The 17,460-nt window shown below is 36.7% G+C and overlaps 1 protein-coding gene across 5 annotated transcripts in view; it reads left to right on the forward strand.

Annotated features, from left to right (window-relative positions):
• Positions 1 to 17,460, forward strand: part of DOCK4 (dedicator of cytokinesis 4) — a 365,221-nt gene that overhangs the window by 163,681 nt on the left and 184,080 nt on the right. For all 5 annotated transcript variants that reach the window (XM_058655014.1, XM_058655015.1, XM_058655017.1 and 2 more), the window contains exons 2-5: positions 7,740 to 7,823; positions 10,172 to 10,212; positions 12,230 to 12,285; positions 16,641 to 16,737. In XM_058655014.1, the coding sequence (XP_058510997.1) occupies positions 7,740 to 7,823; positions 10,172 to 10,212; positions 12,230 to 12,285; positions 16,641 to 16,737 (278 nt within the window). The remainder of the gene's footprint in view (positions 1 to 7,739; positions 7,824 to 10,171; positions 10,213 to 12,229; positions 12,286 to 16,640; positions 16,738 to 17,460) is intronic.

The following is a 17,460-nucleotide window of genomic DNA, read 5'->3' on the forward strand; positions in this document are numbered from 1 at the left end:
CATGAACTGTGGGCATGGGAAAGAACCTTGAATGCTCTGAGGCTTATGAAATTTCTTCTCACACTCTTGCCTGCTTCATGGCTGCATGATCATTGCTGTGCTTTGAGCTCCAACATGAAAGATTTTACAACTGAAACATAGAAATTGGTATTTCATTTCTCTTGTATTGACAACTCAGTTTTGTTGAAAAAAAAAAAAAAACACTAAACCAAAGCAAACCAACCAAACAAATAAAACCTAGCAGTTTCCCTTTGGTGTTAAATAGAATTTGGTGGGATAACTTCAGAACTTGAGAACTTACACTGTGCTGTGAGCAGTTAGTTCTTAAGTGATCTTTTAGATGTGAATTCATTCATGATTTGAAGATCCTTTTGCAAGGAAAATGAAGCCATGATACTAACTGGGGTAGATGAGTTTTCCCCTGTGTGACACAGAGACAATATGTTTTCATTGTTTTTGTTTTCCTGCTTTATATTCCATTCATCTTAGATTGTCTGCTGAAAAGGGACAATGGCAGCATTTACTGGGCTTGAATCAAATTGTGGCCAGTAGAATCAATGCAAATATTATTGTGACCTTGATAATAAGCAATACATTATTTTCAAATTTATAGCTACATGGTTGATGTACATCGTTTTAAATAATTTATTTGGAGTTTAAATTTCTAAAAGTCATAGAGCCATTTGATTACATTTCTCTGTACAAAACTTAAAAGTTTTAAAATATGCACATGTTTGCATGGGCAAGCAGTATTGTTGAAGCCAAGAAATGAGTCCCTATTTCATAGCGACATTTGGCTTTCTTTTTGCCTACATACTAGAAAATATCTTGGAGTTGTACTTGAGCAGATTTCTCACAGTTACTTAAATTTTAATAAACTGCCAATAAGCAGTAAGCTGCTATCAGTATATAAAGGAGTGATGTGTGAATGATAATAGACAGCTAATTAGGAATACTTTTCAAGATGGTTATACTGTAAGTTTAATGCTTTCAGCTTACCCTTTTTTTCAAGGACTTGAATATAAACTAGGTTTAAGTACATTTTTTATTAACCCAAATAAATTTTGCATAGTAGCAAATAGGAACAAATGAGCAGAGCACCATAGTGCTTATATGCTGTTTAAAACAAGACTAAAACAAGAGTCTTGAACATTTTAATCTCAGCCTACCTAAGAGCTTGTTTTGTGTGATGTTTTCTATAGCTAATAAAGTTCAGTTTGCTAGAAAAGAAAATCAAAGGATAAAGACACTTGCACTCCTGTTTGTGAAATATCAGTTTTATTATAACCCTAACAAGTATATAATGAATGCATTTTTTTAGATAAATTGATGAATATTTTACAATAACTGTTGGCAAAACTGATTTTACCAACCATAGATTGTTTCTTGCAAAGACACCTGGAGAAACCTGAAGAGAGATAGTTGAAAAGTGGTTTCCCAAATACAACTTGAATATAGCATTAAGAATATGGAATGGAAATGCAAAGTGATGCTATGCTAAGTCAGTTTTCCTTAGTTTATGAAATATCACACACTAACTCTAACAAACATGAGCCAGTCATGTTCAAATCCTTTATACTTCCTCCAAGCGCTGCATCCTTCTTTACATTTTCTCTGTCATAGACTAAAGTCTAAATATCTTCCCAGAGTATGGGATGCATTCATTTATTCAGTGATATATAGCAAGGCTGGATTATTTATTTTAACTCAGAGATTGAGTGGTGTGCAATTGACAGGGTAAGGAGCAAAGTCATATCTCAACTGCATCCTTACACTGTTCCTCTCCAATCTATCTACAGTGTAACACTTAGTACTTGCACAGTTTTAATTATGACAGATGCTCCCATATTTCCATCTACTAATGCTTGGGTAGCATTTCTCAGTAGCTTCATTCTGTCACTCTCCCATCCAATGTATTTTTTTTTCCATTCATGTTCTCACATACTCACATTGGGTCCATTTGATCACTTGCAGCAATGACACAGTCACACTAATCTGGGGATAATATTTCAAAAAATTTTGTACCACATCAGTACTGAGACAAAAAAAAAAGAAAAGGAAAAGAGAAAAACGCCTGTAGAGTCAGAGTTTGGTGCTGTCAGGGACCTTTCGGTTTAATTTGTGTACTTCTGTTGTGGCAGAGGAGGGTTCTAGATTCTTATTCCAGGTGTTGCCTTCTACTTCGATAAGCTTTCTAAGTACAGCCTGTATCGACAGTGCACTCAGTGGTAAAGTTTGTTTTTAAAAGGGTAAGGAGGTGAGCACAATAGTTCAGGTGTAGAGTGGGCCAGAAAGGGAAAGGAATTGGGGAGAGAAGCAGAAAAACAGTGCCTCAGCACCCTCTTCTGTTCTAATGTGGAGAGAGAGAAACACAGAGAGCGTGCCTGCCTCCTAGTTTCTAACCTCTCTGATGAGTTTGTAAGAATAATAGGTACATGCCACCTCCCCCAGGTCCTAGGTAAAGGATGATGCATACTAGGAAAGGTGTCAGTTGACTAACAGATAGGTGCCTATGAAGGCTGCATGGACACAGTTCTGACCTAGACTGGGATCTGAGGCTTTTTTTTTTCTTAAAAATTTTTTGAAAGGCAAAGTCACAGAGAAAGGAAAAGACAAAGAGAGATCTTCCATCCACTGACTCACTCCCCAGATGGCCACAATGGCCAGAACTAGGTCAGCCGTAAGCCAGTTCACAAGGAGATTCATCTGGATCTACCATTTTGGTGCAGGAGCCCAAGTACTTGAGCCATCTTCCACTGCATTTCCAGGAACACTAGCAGGGAGCTAAATCAGAAGTTGAGCAGCCAGAACTTGAGTCGGTGCCCATGTGGGATGCCAACATCATAGGCAGTGGCTTTATTCACAGCATTACCATGCCAACACCTCCTTCCTTGAGCTTTAAATAGTTCTTCTGAAAGATCAAGTTTCCATAGATAATACAGTTGTTTCATAGAATTTTGAACACACTGTTGAAATAATTGTCCCAAAGATAAAAGATCCTATTTTAGACTATGATATTTAACAATAATGGCCATTCAGTCATTAATTCCCTCACTGAAGATCACTGAACTCAGACTCTGTTTCAAACTCTGTGCTGAATTGGCTATACAATTAAGAGCGAAAACCAACCCAGTCCTTATATTCATGGATCTCAGCAGTTTAGTATTGGAGCCAATATTCACAGTTGCATAAAGGGGAATCACTAGGTGGTAAATAGTGCTTTGTGTACATATGACATATAGGGCATCAAGAAAGGAGCTGAGGAAGGAACCCCAGAGCCAGTATCTGAAGGACGAATCTGAGTTGACTTGGTTAGGGTGGTAACAGTGAATGTATTTTTGCAAAATCCTGTGTGGGAGGAAAGGTAGCAAGGCCAGTAATGGCATACAGTCAATGTGACTAGAATACATTCGGGGATAAGAGGTGTGGGATGATCTCACAGAAGGATGGGGGTTGCGGGCTGATGTAGTTGTTTTATGTTGTTCTCATAGATACGATCTGTGAGAAGGGAGGATAACCTTTCGAAATGACCTCTTTGTTGTGTGGAAATGGATTGAAGAGAAACCTTGTACATGGGCTCGTTAGGACCCTACTAGAAAAGGTCATGCAGTAGGTGATGGCAAGACTTGGCAAGTACTGGAAGTGGAGGTGTTGGCAAAAGGAGAGTTTTGTAGCTCCTTAAGAGATGAGATCATCATGATAATGTCATGACAATTTGATGGATTGGCTATGTAGACGAGGATGGATGTGTGTGAATAACACTGATTTCTGGCCTGTATGATCAATGGATAGTATTGTCTATAATCAACAGAACAGGGTATCATGGAAGACAGTTCAGTTTGGGGCTATCTAAAGACTGAACTAAGTGGCAGCATGAAATAAGAAAACAATATCATTAAGCTGTTGTCTAGTACTCTGTTATGTATTCCATTAGCTCTTTTTTCTAATAAGTTGGATCTAACAGAAGAGTCCTAATGATACATCCAAACACTAGGTAAGTACAAACACGGCAGAATCAAAGAAAACTCAGATGGTGTTGTGAACTTGTGAACCTTGTGTTGCTAAAGGAAACCATCCAGACAGGGAAAACTCTAGTAAGGTTTGACAGTGGTCCTGTTGAAAGATCCAGCTTGGGAGAGAGAGCAGTTCAGATTTGGTTGGGAGAAGAATAATGACTCAATTGGAGGCAGGCTTAGTTTAAGTGCCTGGACATCTGAATAAAGATATCCAAGAAATTTGTATCTAGAGCTCATTGCAGAGAGTGAGAATGGAGAGGCAGCTGTAAAAATCACATGTCCACCAGGGGTTCTGAAAATGTTGGAATTCTGTTCATTAGGTTAGAATGCATATGTTCAGAAGAGAAAAAGTACAACATTAAACAGCTGAGAGTTTTATTCAATGACTGGAATATGTTAGGCAATAAATTATTTCAGATCAGTGCCTTATTTAATTCTTCACTATGCCTTAGCTATACCTTCATTACTAACTCATTTGCTTAAGGAAGCTATGGAAGAGGTTGATATCTTGTCCAAGGTTTCAGAGTTAAATGAAAAACTCGGGGCTCAAGCCAAAGTTTCATGCCAAGCTTGAAAGCTAGTCTTTTCTTCTCCAGCCTTTCTATTTCGTCCCCTTGAGGATAGAACCATGGATGTTACCAACATTTAAGAGGAGGGTAGTCAATGGTCTAGAGTAGAAGAAGGCTACAGTGCATGAAAGAAACAGTAAAAGATTCAAAAGAAGGTGGACTCCTGGATGGCCGGGGACATATGGCTACAGTGAAAGGCTCTAGCCCTGAGGAGAATGGTATCAGAACACAGTGAAAGCTGGGTTGTATGGCCTGAGATGTGAATGAAAAGGTGAGAACAGGAAACACTGGTAGTTCGTGGCAGTCTTGGGGCAGGACTTCCTTCAGTGCTAAGAGGTGAATGTAAAACTGTTTTGAGTAGTGTGTGCCCTTAAAGCTCTCAAGCAACACCTCGTGTTGGACCACTTGGATTATGGGAAGTTAAGGTAGCTTCATGAGAATGAAGAGGTCATTTTCAGTTTAATCTTGCTTTAAAAATCTTTTAAATATTCCTAAGTTTACCGTCTGTTCAGTTGTTGATCTCTTGTGAGAAAATGTCACTGAGGGTTATATGAAGTAATCCATCAAGATAGATCCTTGACGATTTTTCAGGCAAACATTTTCTGGCACATCAGTATGAAACCATAGGCTATTTATGTTAGTGTTCAAAAAAGACATCACAAATTACTGCTTGTCTAAAATGGCCTCTATAGTTATTTTTATTCATCTCATTGACTTTGGGCCATCTTTGATCTCTACTGTTAAATTTTGTTTTGAGATTATGAAAGCCTGAAACCTCTACAAGCCCATTCCTTCCTGCAGAGTTGTAATTTTCAACAGCTATATGTGTTCCTTGTAACAGATTATGAAGAGTAACAGTGACTGACTTTTGAGATTCAGGTTGTGTCTAAACATTATTCTCTGCAACAATATTATAAAATTAAATTCTAAAATATTTGCCTTTTGAAGCTCCTATGAAATGAAAGTTCATTTCAAGGTACTTAGTGTTTCACAGGAGTTTTTTTCCTTATGTTGATGTGCATTTTCCATACTTCTCCCTCCGGGCCTGCTATATGATGCAAGTGTTAGTCTCCAAAGAGAACCACTGAACTTGATCCTCTATGCAGTTTTCTGGAAATGTCTGGGGTTGACTCCTGCATGCATCCTTTCTTTCTGTAGATACTGCTGCACCCTCAACAATGCTTTCACAACTTACTAATCTAAACCATGCATCTATAATGAATAGTATCACTCCTATTTTCAAATGATGTGAGAATTCAGACAGGTGGGAACTGTCCTAGAGCCTGGGAATTTAATCCTAGGAGCTAATCATAACTCAATAAGATGCTTCCGTTGTTTGTGACACAAGAGGACTGGTTTTATGCCACAAGTTGTAGTAGGGCCTAGGGATGATAGTAGGTAAATGGGTGCAGCCTCTTTTTAAGGTGTTTCCTGCCTGGGGGAGGGGGGAAATCTGCTTCAAAGACTAACTGAAAAGTCAACCAGGCTTAATAGCAGTTAGGAAATAGATTCAATCCTTAATATTGAACCCAAATTGATTAACTTCCATGGGTCAAACAACTAGATGAGGAAGTGAATCTAACAGTGAATGTGGGGGAGACAATCTCTTTAAAACCTTTGCTCATATGTATTATTACGTGGCGATCTTGATGCTTGTATCCCATATCTGAGTGCCTGGAATTTATTCCTGGCTCCGCTTTTGATTCCAGCTTCCTGATAACGTATACCCTATATGGCTAACGTGTAGCTGTGATGGTGATACTGCTGCAGGGAGTTTTACAAGAAGAGAGGAAATTGATCTCCGTTCTTGTTTCACATGGAAGAAGACTTTTTCATGGTGACAGTTTCAGTGAGCAAGGTGAAATTTATTCAAGAAATAAACCTCCTGCCACAGTGTCAGAAGGCAGGTTTTCAAGAAAGACCTGAGAAAATGATGAAAGTGGCATCTTTTAAGTACAAATTTGATAGCAAAAAAAAAAAAAAAAGCATTAAAACACCAGTTAACAATCCTAAACTGTAATTTTAATCCTGTCTAGTTTGCTTAAAACAGAAAGAAGGTTGTGATAGGCCACCTCTTCCTCCCATTTTTGTGATAAAAATTCAAAGAGATGGGGGTTGGCACTTTGATCTGGTTGAAGAACTTTTGGGGAAGCCTTTTGCATTCCCTCAATGAGACTCCCCTACTTTTTTCTATTTCTTGATAAAACTGGGACTCAGGCAGGTGAAATTCACATTCCAACAGTGGCTGCACTTTACTGTTCAGTTACTATTCTTAGGGTAAAACAAGGTCCCAGGAGTAACTTGTCCTTCTAAAGGAGGCAAAAATACGAGAGGAGCCAGATTATGTATTTTCTTCTTTTTGTTAAGATTTGTTTCTTTTTATTGGAAAGTCAGATTTACAGAGAGGAGAGACACAAAGATCTTCCATCCACTGGTTCACTCCCCAGGTGGCAGCAACTGTCAGAGCCTAGTGGATCTAAAGCCAGGAGCCAGGAGCTTCCTCTAGGTCTGTTGCAAGGGAGCGGGGTCCCAAGGCTTTACGCTGTCCTTCACTGTTCTCCTAGGTCACAAGCAGGGAGCTCATTGGGAAGTGGAGCAGTTGGGACATGAACTGGCACCTGTATAGGATCCTGGCAGATTCAAGGCAAGGATGGCTCAGGCCATGGCTCTGGGCCCCAGATTTTATATTTTAAAGGGAAGTTTCACTACAGACCATGACTGTACTACCTGTTGGTCTGTTTGATTCCTTACAGTAGTTCAAGTACCTTTGTATTTGCAATCACATAGGAGACTTTATGTGTTACGTAAGCCTGACCTTGCCCTAGCTGTTATGGACATTTTGGGGAGTGAACCAGCAGATGATAGATCTCTGTGTATCTGTATTTCCACATTTCAAATAATTTAATGCAGTTTTAGCAAGTACCATTTTATTAAGTTTCACTACTTGAGAAGCATGTGTATAATACTGGATTACAGAGTTGGCAAAGTGTATGGACTAAAGTAGAAGTGACAGCAGGTTTTAGCTATCAAAGTATATGTCCTATTCACTTTCACTTTTCCTAGTCTGTAACATTCGATAGTAAGCAGTATAACTGGCTGTAACAGCTGTGATTATCTTCATACATTCTATTCTTTCTTTCTTTTTTTTTAACAGTGATTGCGAGTTTTCGAGGAACCATACCATATGGCCTGTCGTTGGAAATCGGAGACACAGTTCAGATTCTGGAGAAGTGTGATGGTGAGTGGCCCCCTGCTGATTGCCTGTGGCTGTAGGAATCTCCTCCTCAACCTGCACTTTAGGAATGCTTTCTTTACCTCTGTTCGTTGCTGAAGCTTTTGTAAAAGTTTCATTCTGTTTGACTGAACTGCATGTTTCCTAATTTTATTTCCGTAGAGTCTTAGATGCCACATAGAAGATAATTGCAGCTACTCTGGGAAAATTTGTGACTCAGTGTCAAAGTAGGAGACTTTTCACAGAATCCCAGCAATCCAACAATTTCCCCAGAACAGGAAGAAACAGTTTGTGAGCAGTAAGGGCTCACAAGCTCTGAAGTCAGATGCCTGAGGGAGGGTACCTGCCTAGGCCAGACTGCTATAGTTCAGAGTTCTGCAGTATTCCCCCCCCCCTTGTATCTCATCCCCAGTTTTTAGAATAAAATTATTCAATGCATTTTAAATGAAAATGCAAAAAAATATATACTAAACATACACACACATATATATATAAATTTAAAGCAGTTTTTAACAAGCAATGCCATCTTACTAAGTTTCACATCTTGAGAAGCATGTATGTAATACTTACTGGACTACAGATTTGGCAAAGTATATGGCCTATATATACACACATACTTGCATACACACATATGTATTGTATATTATATGTATATATACACATATATGTGTGTACAAGGTATATACATATGTGTATATGTGTGTGCATATGTATGCACATGTATATATGCACATACATACATATGTATGACCCTATATGACTTTAGGTAGAAGATAACTCATTAAAGATGACGTATTTTTGGCTGTTCCCATTTCTATCATGATACGTCCTTGAACTCAAAAGATTCTTGATGTAATGACTATACTTTTTTCTTGTTACCAAAACGACTCTATTTTAAAGCCCCATCAGTGTGTCTTAAAAATCTAATTTTCCTCCTGACAAATTTTCCTTATTAGACATTTAAAATATGGCATCAGTAGTCTGTCAGATTCATTGCAGATTAAATTATGTTCCTCCTAATGGAACTACACTTAGAGATGGCATTAAATAGGAGTGATACATCCATGTTTATTCTGTCCATTCTAACTGATGTCTTGACAAATATAATAAGGCGTCCCATATCATTACTGGATGTATTGTTTCCATTTTTGTATACAGATAAATTTTAAAAAATAGTTTGCATAAAAATGGATTAAATGCCTAGCGAGAACTACCTTGTACCATTTTCTATGTTGTATAATCAGATAGAGATTTCAATGACATTTCTGCACTTCTTAAAAAGTTTACATTTCTGTTAAAATATTTATTTCTTCATGCTGTCTTTATGAAAGCCAGCAATACCTGAGCTAAAGAGATTGTGATTTTTTTCAGTTCACTATAATTTCTTCAGGTTGATTTCAGTACTCTTAGGGACAATATCTTTACTGTCCTGTATATACTTTTAAGAACCTGAATTAGCCAACAGATTCAATTAGAATTGTTTCATGTATCAAAATAATTACATGTCAATAAACAAAGTAGTTTATATATTAAAATATAAACTAATGATAATACATTTGTGCAGGTCTACAAAGAAACTACGTATCTAATTTTATAAAAGTTTATGTGTTTTAAATTCTAGCATGATATGTTGCTCTGTAAGGGGATCACTGTAAGCAGATTTGCTGAGAGCTGAAGAAATAGTCCTTTCCCAGGATAAAAATTACAGTGTGCTAAGATGGTTGGGAATTCACATTATGCTGTGAAGATGCACTGTATGGGTTTGGTAGCTATGAAACCTAGCTTTCCTATTGTTAGGTTATGAAACTAATCCTAACTAACTTAAGTTACTGGGTTTAGTGATAGCTAAATTCACTGCATGACTGTTTTTCAAGCACTGTTATTGAGTGATGGTCTAAGCTTATAGTCAGGCAGCCATAATTTGAAAATATAGTAGATCTTCTACAAGTTCTGGAATTTTCTTAAAATGTAAATTTCCTCCAGTAAAGAAATGTAGTGTGGCTTGTTATGAGATGGGGGAGAACTGGTACCCAGAGAAGTCCAGATTAAATAAATAGTGAGTAGTAAAGCCATAATTTATGTTCAGTGCTCTGATTTCAGTGCTCTTATCCATCATATATGTGTCTGTTCCTTACATAATTTTCTGATCATTTTTAAAAGCAGATTTATTAATAAAATACTTCAAGCTAATTGTCACTGGAGTTGGCCTAATTCCAATGCCCATGATTTTACATATATAATATTTCTATGTAGGATAAACTTCCTCCAGTAAAGAATACTTTATTTATTATTATTTATTACCTTTAAAATATTACAATACTTTATGGAAATTAACCATAATTGTTTCTCTACAGGCTGGTACAGAGGATTTGCCTTAAAAAACCCTAATATCAAGGTAAAAAATGTTATTCTTCATTACAATTGTGAAATTTTTTACAATCAGATAAGTTATTACTTATTTCTTCACACAATTGAAATTACTGCTGACACTCTTAGTTAAAATGCCAAATGGTAATACAGATATTAATAATTTTGGAAATTCCTTTGAACTTGGATTACAGATAAAATATGCCACTCAAATGATAATCCCATGTACTCTTGAAATTTGCACGGAGGAGACCTTAATAAGCTCATTACATATAAGCATCCTTTTGAAGTCTTTGTTTCTTGAGGAGTTAAATTAAAATTCAGGCAAAGGAAATCTATATTTCAAAAGAAATATTGCATTGAAGCATGTAATCTTTTTGCTTTTCCTTCTATCATCTGTAAAATATCGGTGTGGAGAAACATTTCTTTTAGCAGTATGGTGAGAGTCCTTCAGCACTGGGGACTGGGGCTATAGATATCATATAATCAAAATGTACTTTTTTGATTGTACGTTTCCAGATAGAAACTAGAATTCATTATCCTCTGAATATTTGCATAAATTCTCTTGAATTATAGTTGGATATAGTATGGCTGTTTTATGTTTCATTGCTATAGCTTAAGCTTTTTGACAGTAATTCTTACTAATACAAAGGCTTTTCTATGTCATTCTAATCTCCCCAGCTTTTACCGATGCTTCCCACATTCTCTAATATAATCTTAAGCTTTATTCTTTGTTTTTTTGTTTGTTTGTTTGGTCCATTCTAGCCTATTAGGGCTGTAGACAGATCCTTGCTTATTCTCAGAATATAAGAAATCTGAACTCTTTTTGCTTGCATTTTTACTTAAATCATTTTTTTTTCTGAGTCATCCAGCTATATTTTCTTCATTTCATTTATTTTGTATCATTCTAAAAGAGGCCTGAAGGGACAAAAGACTATGCAGATTTAATTTGTTTTAACCTGTTGTCCCTAATTTCATTGTTATTGGACATCTGCAAAGTAAAGCATACATGAGGGCAGCTTTGTTATTATTTGTTTAGCACATTGAGGAAAAAACTTACAACTGATCTGTTACCTCTGTCACATGTATCAAATCTTAAATTCTGATTTTTCTGTATTAGCTCTAATTACTCTATTTCTGAGTCCCACAATATTGAGGCAAATTTTTTTTTTTAAATTTTGAAGAACAAAACTATTTTTTGGAGAACTATAGATCTATTTGATATGCTTGAATGTCCAAAATTTTAAATTTTATTTTATATTTGGATCCAAGGTGATGATAATGTATTCAAGTGGCATTTGTTTTCTTACATATTTAATTGAATTTGTTATTTGATTAGGCATCAGAAATCTTGCAGAGAATATTGTCATTTAATGGACAATAAAAGTGATGCTCATTTGTTGTTGTTTCTTTCAGTTTCCTGTTTAGAACAAAGGAACAGTTTTCTGGGCTTCGCATTTCTCTACAGTAAAATGCTGTAAAGCAGAGCACGGTTTCTTTTGTTTAATTTTTGTTCCATCACAGTGACAACATGGTGATTAATTGCTACTGTGTTGTTGTCAACAATCTGCTTTAGTTCATAGTGCACATATCATCTCCAATTTTTTTTTAGTGTATACTTTAAGAGAGAATCACAGAAGAGAATAAAGAAAATGAATTTTTATTTAGAGCTATGGAATATTTTGTAAAAACTTACTCATGTGATTTTTTTTAATCTACAGTTCCTGAAAATTGTTAATTTTCTGCTTTATAATGAAAGAATACATTTTCTGAATGAAATTTAGTAGTTTTTAAAAATTTATTGTAGAATCTCTAAGTTGCTGAATTAATAATAGGAAATGCAAGGAATGGATCAACACTATGATAGGGCTTATCTGTAGAACACAGTAGATGTGTGTTTTCCTGCACTTCTGATAATGTTGTGGTTGTGTGACTGTGTAGGTTGTGTGGCTCTGTCAGATGACATGGTGTGCCATGTTTCACTTGTGAAACCAACTCAGCCTTCCTAGTCAACTTAGGAGTGAGTTTCCTGTTCTCTCTTCCAGGGTATATTTCCTTCCAGCTATGTTCATTTGAAGAATGCCTGCGTAAAGAACAAAGGGTAAGGACTACTTATCATTCATACTTGTAGCATTTTCGCAGAACGTTGCTAATGTTAGAATTTGAAAGGCTTCATAATTGTTTTGAAAAATGAACTATAGAAGATCATAACCTTGATAAAGATGCGTTACACTATGACAGCTGGCAGGACAAAAGAGCATCCAGCACATCTGTGTGTGCCGGACAGCACTGGGTCTGTGGCACTGGACTGCTCACAGATCCAGGCAGCCTCATTTACAGCAGGAATTGATTCTCTTTGGTTTCCTGCTCCATGGGGAAGCGTGGCGGTTAAGCCCATTCAGTGTGAAGTCATGGTATTTCAAAACCCAGGAATTTTCCTAGATTCACCACAGATTATAGGAAGTCTAGTATGTCTTGCTCTAATTGAGCACAATGCTATATTTTTATGTGACTTCTTCACACAACCTTCCTACGATTTTGTCGAATTTCATTTATATGATACTTTGTTGGATTGAGCTCATCTATCATCTAGAATTCTTTTATACTTCAGTTTTTTCCTCTTATATTTCCAAAAGGATTTAAAGTAGCTTTCAGGCCAACATTCAAAGATGACATTGCATGATAGTCATAGTACCTGTGTGGTTAAGATGTTAAATGAACAGATCATTCATTATAATATGGCTCTGGTTTGGGACACAAATATTGGTGCTAGTGTCACCTGTGGCACTCAATGGATTTTTGCAAATTTTTAATTTTATGGCAAAAGAATGTAATTTTATTGATAGAAGTACATAGCACTAAAACACAATTTCTTGTTTAAGTAGCTATACTAGATGATACCATTACCAGGAAACTTCTGAGGAAGCTCTTCAAACAGATGTTTCTCATAGCCACCCCTGGTAAACGAGTGACGTTGACTTTTAGTTCAGCAGTGGGACATCTGTCTGTGATGTGAGGCATTCTCACTGTCCACCTTGTGGCTGAAACGAGGAATCTGAGTGACTTACACTGTATATAAGCTACTTCAGTCAGTATTAACAGTAGCGGTAGTTAGTAGTAGCAATTACATTAGATTATGCATTAAAAACATAATCTCTTGTTGATAATTATGACTAAAATGTAGGTGCAGTCTAACAGAGTGTTCAGTCCTCTTTGAGGGGTCATTCTAAGCCACATTTTATCCCATCCAGGTATGCTAAAAATAAACCAGAAATCAAGTCAGTTACATGTTAATAACTCATTTGTTCTCCTGCCCTAGTGTTCTGGGTTAGTACTGTGAAAACTCTGTGATTCACCTTGTCCCTTAAAGTATCCTTCTGGGCAAGTCTGGGCAGCCAATTTTCTTGGCTGCCTTGGTCCCAGATCCACTCCTGCCAATCCCCTATCCCCAGTTCTACAGAACAAAGAGCCAATCAGCTCCTGCATACATTCTCAGAAAGATTTAGAGAGGACATGCTGGCAAAGATGATGTTAAGCTTCATCCCACTGAGTCAAAATTGACACTTCAGAGTGAGTTAGGATGTGATATATGTATTTATATATATAAAAGATTTACATATTTTTATTGGAAAGTCATATCTATAGAGAGAAGGAGAGCTAGAGAGAAAGATCTTCTACCTTTAGTTCACTCCCCATGTAGCCTCAATGGCCGGAGCTGAGCCGATCCAAAGCCAGGAGCCAGGAGTTTCTTCTGGGTCTCCTACATGGGTTGGGAGGTGTTGGGTCATCCTGTGCTGCTTTTCCAGGCCACAAGCAGGGAGCTGGATGGGAAGTGGAGCAGCTGGGAAATGAACTGGTGCCCTTATGGGTCCTGGTGCACGCAAGGCTAGAACTTTAGCCACTAGGGGATGTTTAGCCATAGGGGATATTTTTAAAACAAGTACCTTCATTTCAATTTGCACATCAATGGAAACTAGCATATATCTAGTCCCCTTGACCAAAAACGCTTAACTATAATAGGTGAAAGTATCTCAAAATGTGTGCTTGTGGAAAACTCGTTTGTGAGTTCTGCACCTAGCGCTAGGCATGGTTAATGCCAGACAACTTGGTGCTGAAACAAACTCCTTTCCAAATGGGGAAGTGCTGGACTTGAATGAGAACAAGTTTATAGGAATATTGATGGAACAGGCTTGAAATAGTTGTAAAACACATCTGAGAGTAACAAAACAAAACATAATTTCAAGAGTAACTACTTATAAAAGCAGCTCTCAAGGAAACTCTACTTGAACACTGATTTTCATTTTGGTATACTTAATAGGAAACGGCTGCCTTGGCAATTTTGTGCTTAAAAATTTACATTTTAATTGGACAACACTCACATCAACTTCTCACAGAGTGAACTTCCTTTATGTTCTTTTCTTGGGTCTTCAAAGCAATGTAAAACTGATAGGGGTCCTTAAATTAAATTATAATTTGTGGATAGTGTGACCATTCTGTATTAGTATTAGTTGAGGTCATGTCACTTCTTAAATGTTAGGTAGAATGTCAAGGTTTCTTGGAAATTCATTTCTCCCTTTCTGACCTCATAAATGATCCTCTTATAATTTTTGTTTGTCGTTTAAATTTCAAGAGCTGCTTCCAAAGTGAAATAAATGTACTACTATATGAAAATGTCATGTGTAGATTTAATAGGTTTTATATCAGTCACAGTGAATATATATATATATATATGTATATATATATATATATAATTGTTTATTTTATTTATTATTTTATGACACAATCCATTGACTCTGGAATTTCCCTGTCCCTTCTCAAATCTCTCTCCCCCTACTGCTTTCCCCCATAGTTTAACAATAGTATAGTCCTTCATAAGCAGTCCTAAGTTCATCATTCTGCTATCTTAAATATAACCTGATATTGGGGACAGAGAAAATGGCAGAGTCCAGCATCCTATTGTCAAGATACAATGTAACAATTTCACTGGGAGTCCATCTTTGGTTATGAAGTAGAGATGCATACTGAATTATATCTTCACATCTGAATATGATAGTCTATATTACACATATTACCGTACATATATTAGCATACATCCCATTAAATGAATAGCCATACAATGAAATCAACAATAGGAAAATACTGTTACTTACTTTTATGTCTCATATTTTTAAATCGCAGTTTTACATTTTTTGCAGAGTTTAAGCTCTAGAAAGAAGGTAAATTGTCACTGGATAGGTATGGTAGCTGTATTGTAATGTGAGGAGGTGAGGCACCACTGGTGAAGGAATCTGGAAAAGATTTTGATTCCCACTTTTGTGTCAATACAATCTGAGAAATGACGAGCATATACACTTTGGACATAACTTCAAATAGGAACTGCAGAGCAGCTACTAGCTTCATGCTAAAAGTAATTTCCTCCTGATTATCAGGTCCTCTCAGCTCGGTTACTCTCCATGTTAGATGTTGTCCTTGAGAGAAGCATACTGAAATAAAATATTTCTTATCAAGGTAGTCATTTGTTGAGAACTATAGTAGTAAGAAGCATTTAACCACTCTAGTTTTTTAACCACTGTAATTGGCACAAGAACTAAAATATTTGTAAATACAAACTCGAGATTAAGAAAGTATTTTGTGCCAAACATAGGACCCAAAGGACAAGTTAAAATGTGTTCTTCTATTTTTCCTCCTTTCATACGTGTATTTTCAACTCCTGAGTGACCGTATATACTTCTCAATTGTTTGCTGGAATGATTATTTTCCAATTTGACTTTCTGACTTTCACCGAAGAAACCGGGAGACTCTAATGCACTAGTCATGGGGAAAGTGGGTATTTGAATATCTGTGAGGTCTTAATCTCTGAAATTCTAGGCTGCATAACATTACTGATAGTTCTCTGTGATGAGTCTGCTTAAAAACTAAAACAATAAAATGTTAATGAATCCAAGTGAGGGTTCAGGCTGTATCTGGGTATCTGATAATTCATAATACTGTGTTAATTTGGATGTTCACAGCTTTCCTGTCTTAATGGTTGCATGGAATTTTTTTTTTCCCCTTGGAGTCCTACACTTGTAGCGCTAGGAATACAAAAGTCAATTCAGAGTTTATATAGCCTGGTGACCTCAAGTTACAGATGAAGGCTTTAGGACTGTGGGAGGTTAACTGAATTGCCGTCTGGTGGTAAAACTACATCTGGAGCAGAACTTTTCTGATAGTGTTTCTTTTCTGCTACAGTGCTCCAATTTGATTTGGATGGAGTGGCTGATGATTTGGGTTGTATAGTGCTGGAACCCATGTAGCATTCCTTACAACAGCTCACAATCAGACCCTGATGACTTCTGTGTGCCCAAAAACTACTGGGCACTTTCTTTCTCTTAGTTTGTCCTTAAGAGCACGGAAAACCATTGTCTCTGGCATTTGCATTTATTTATACTTGGTTTTTCTGTTTTCATTTCACAGACAATTTGAAATGGTTATTCCCACTGAAGACTCGGTTATCACGGAAATGACATCAACACTAAGGGACTGGGGAACCATGTGGAAACAACTCTATGTGGTTGGCAATTTTTGATGATGTGTTTCTGGGGTTGACAGTTGTTTTATGCAATATCTGAACATAAGTAAAGGTTGAATACTATTCGAGTTTCTATCACAAGTCATTAGGACTCCTTGAGCACTCCTGGATAATATATCTTAATAAGACCATGTTAGCTCTCTGTCCATTGCGTAATATGCAACTTTTCAGTACTATGGGGATATAAAGGATGAATTTTCAGGCCTCCCGGGGTATTTTTAACTTTGAATGAAAAACAGATTTATTCTAATTGAATTTTAGTGACAGTGGTATTTCATCACATGCTAATACTCTCAGTAAGTCGTATGTACTGTAAATAACACACTTCTTAGCCAGAGTCAATGGGAAAAGTGTAAATATGCTAGGGCATGTAATGTTTCCTAAAAAAAAAAATTAATTAGGGGTATTATGTGCCCATTTATATAGATAATTATATTTTCAGCCATTTACAGAGTGACAAACTCCACAAGAATTATCTTGAATGCATCTCATTTAAGCCTTAGACCCATCAAATACAACAATAACCATGATCATCTTCAGCAAACAGCAGAGAATAATGGAGGCTGGAGAGCAAAGCACTTGCTCTATACCATCTACAGTCCGCTCCCATTATGTGCACTGGAGGCTTTCCAACCCCCAGTGTAAACCTAGAACTGCAGAAAATACATAGCCCATCTACACTCTGTTTTTTTCTAAAATATGCAT

This window comes from Ochotona princeps, chromosome 25, assembly GCF_030435755.1.
Source record: "Ochotona princeps isolate mOchPri1 chromosome 25, mOchPri1.hap1, whole genome shotgun sequence".
NCBI classification, from domain to species: domain Eukaryota; kingdom Metazoa; phylum Chordata; class Mammalia; order Lagomorpha; family Ochotonidae; genus Ochotona; species Ochotona princeps.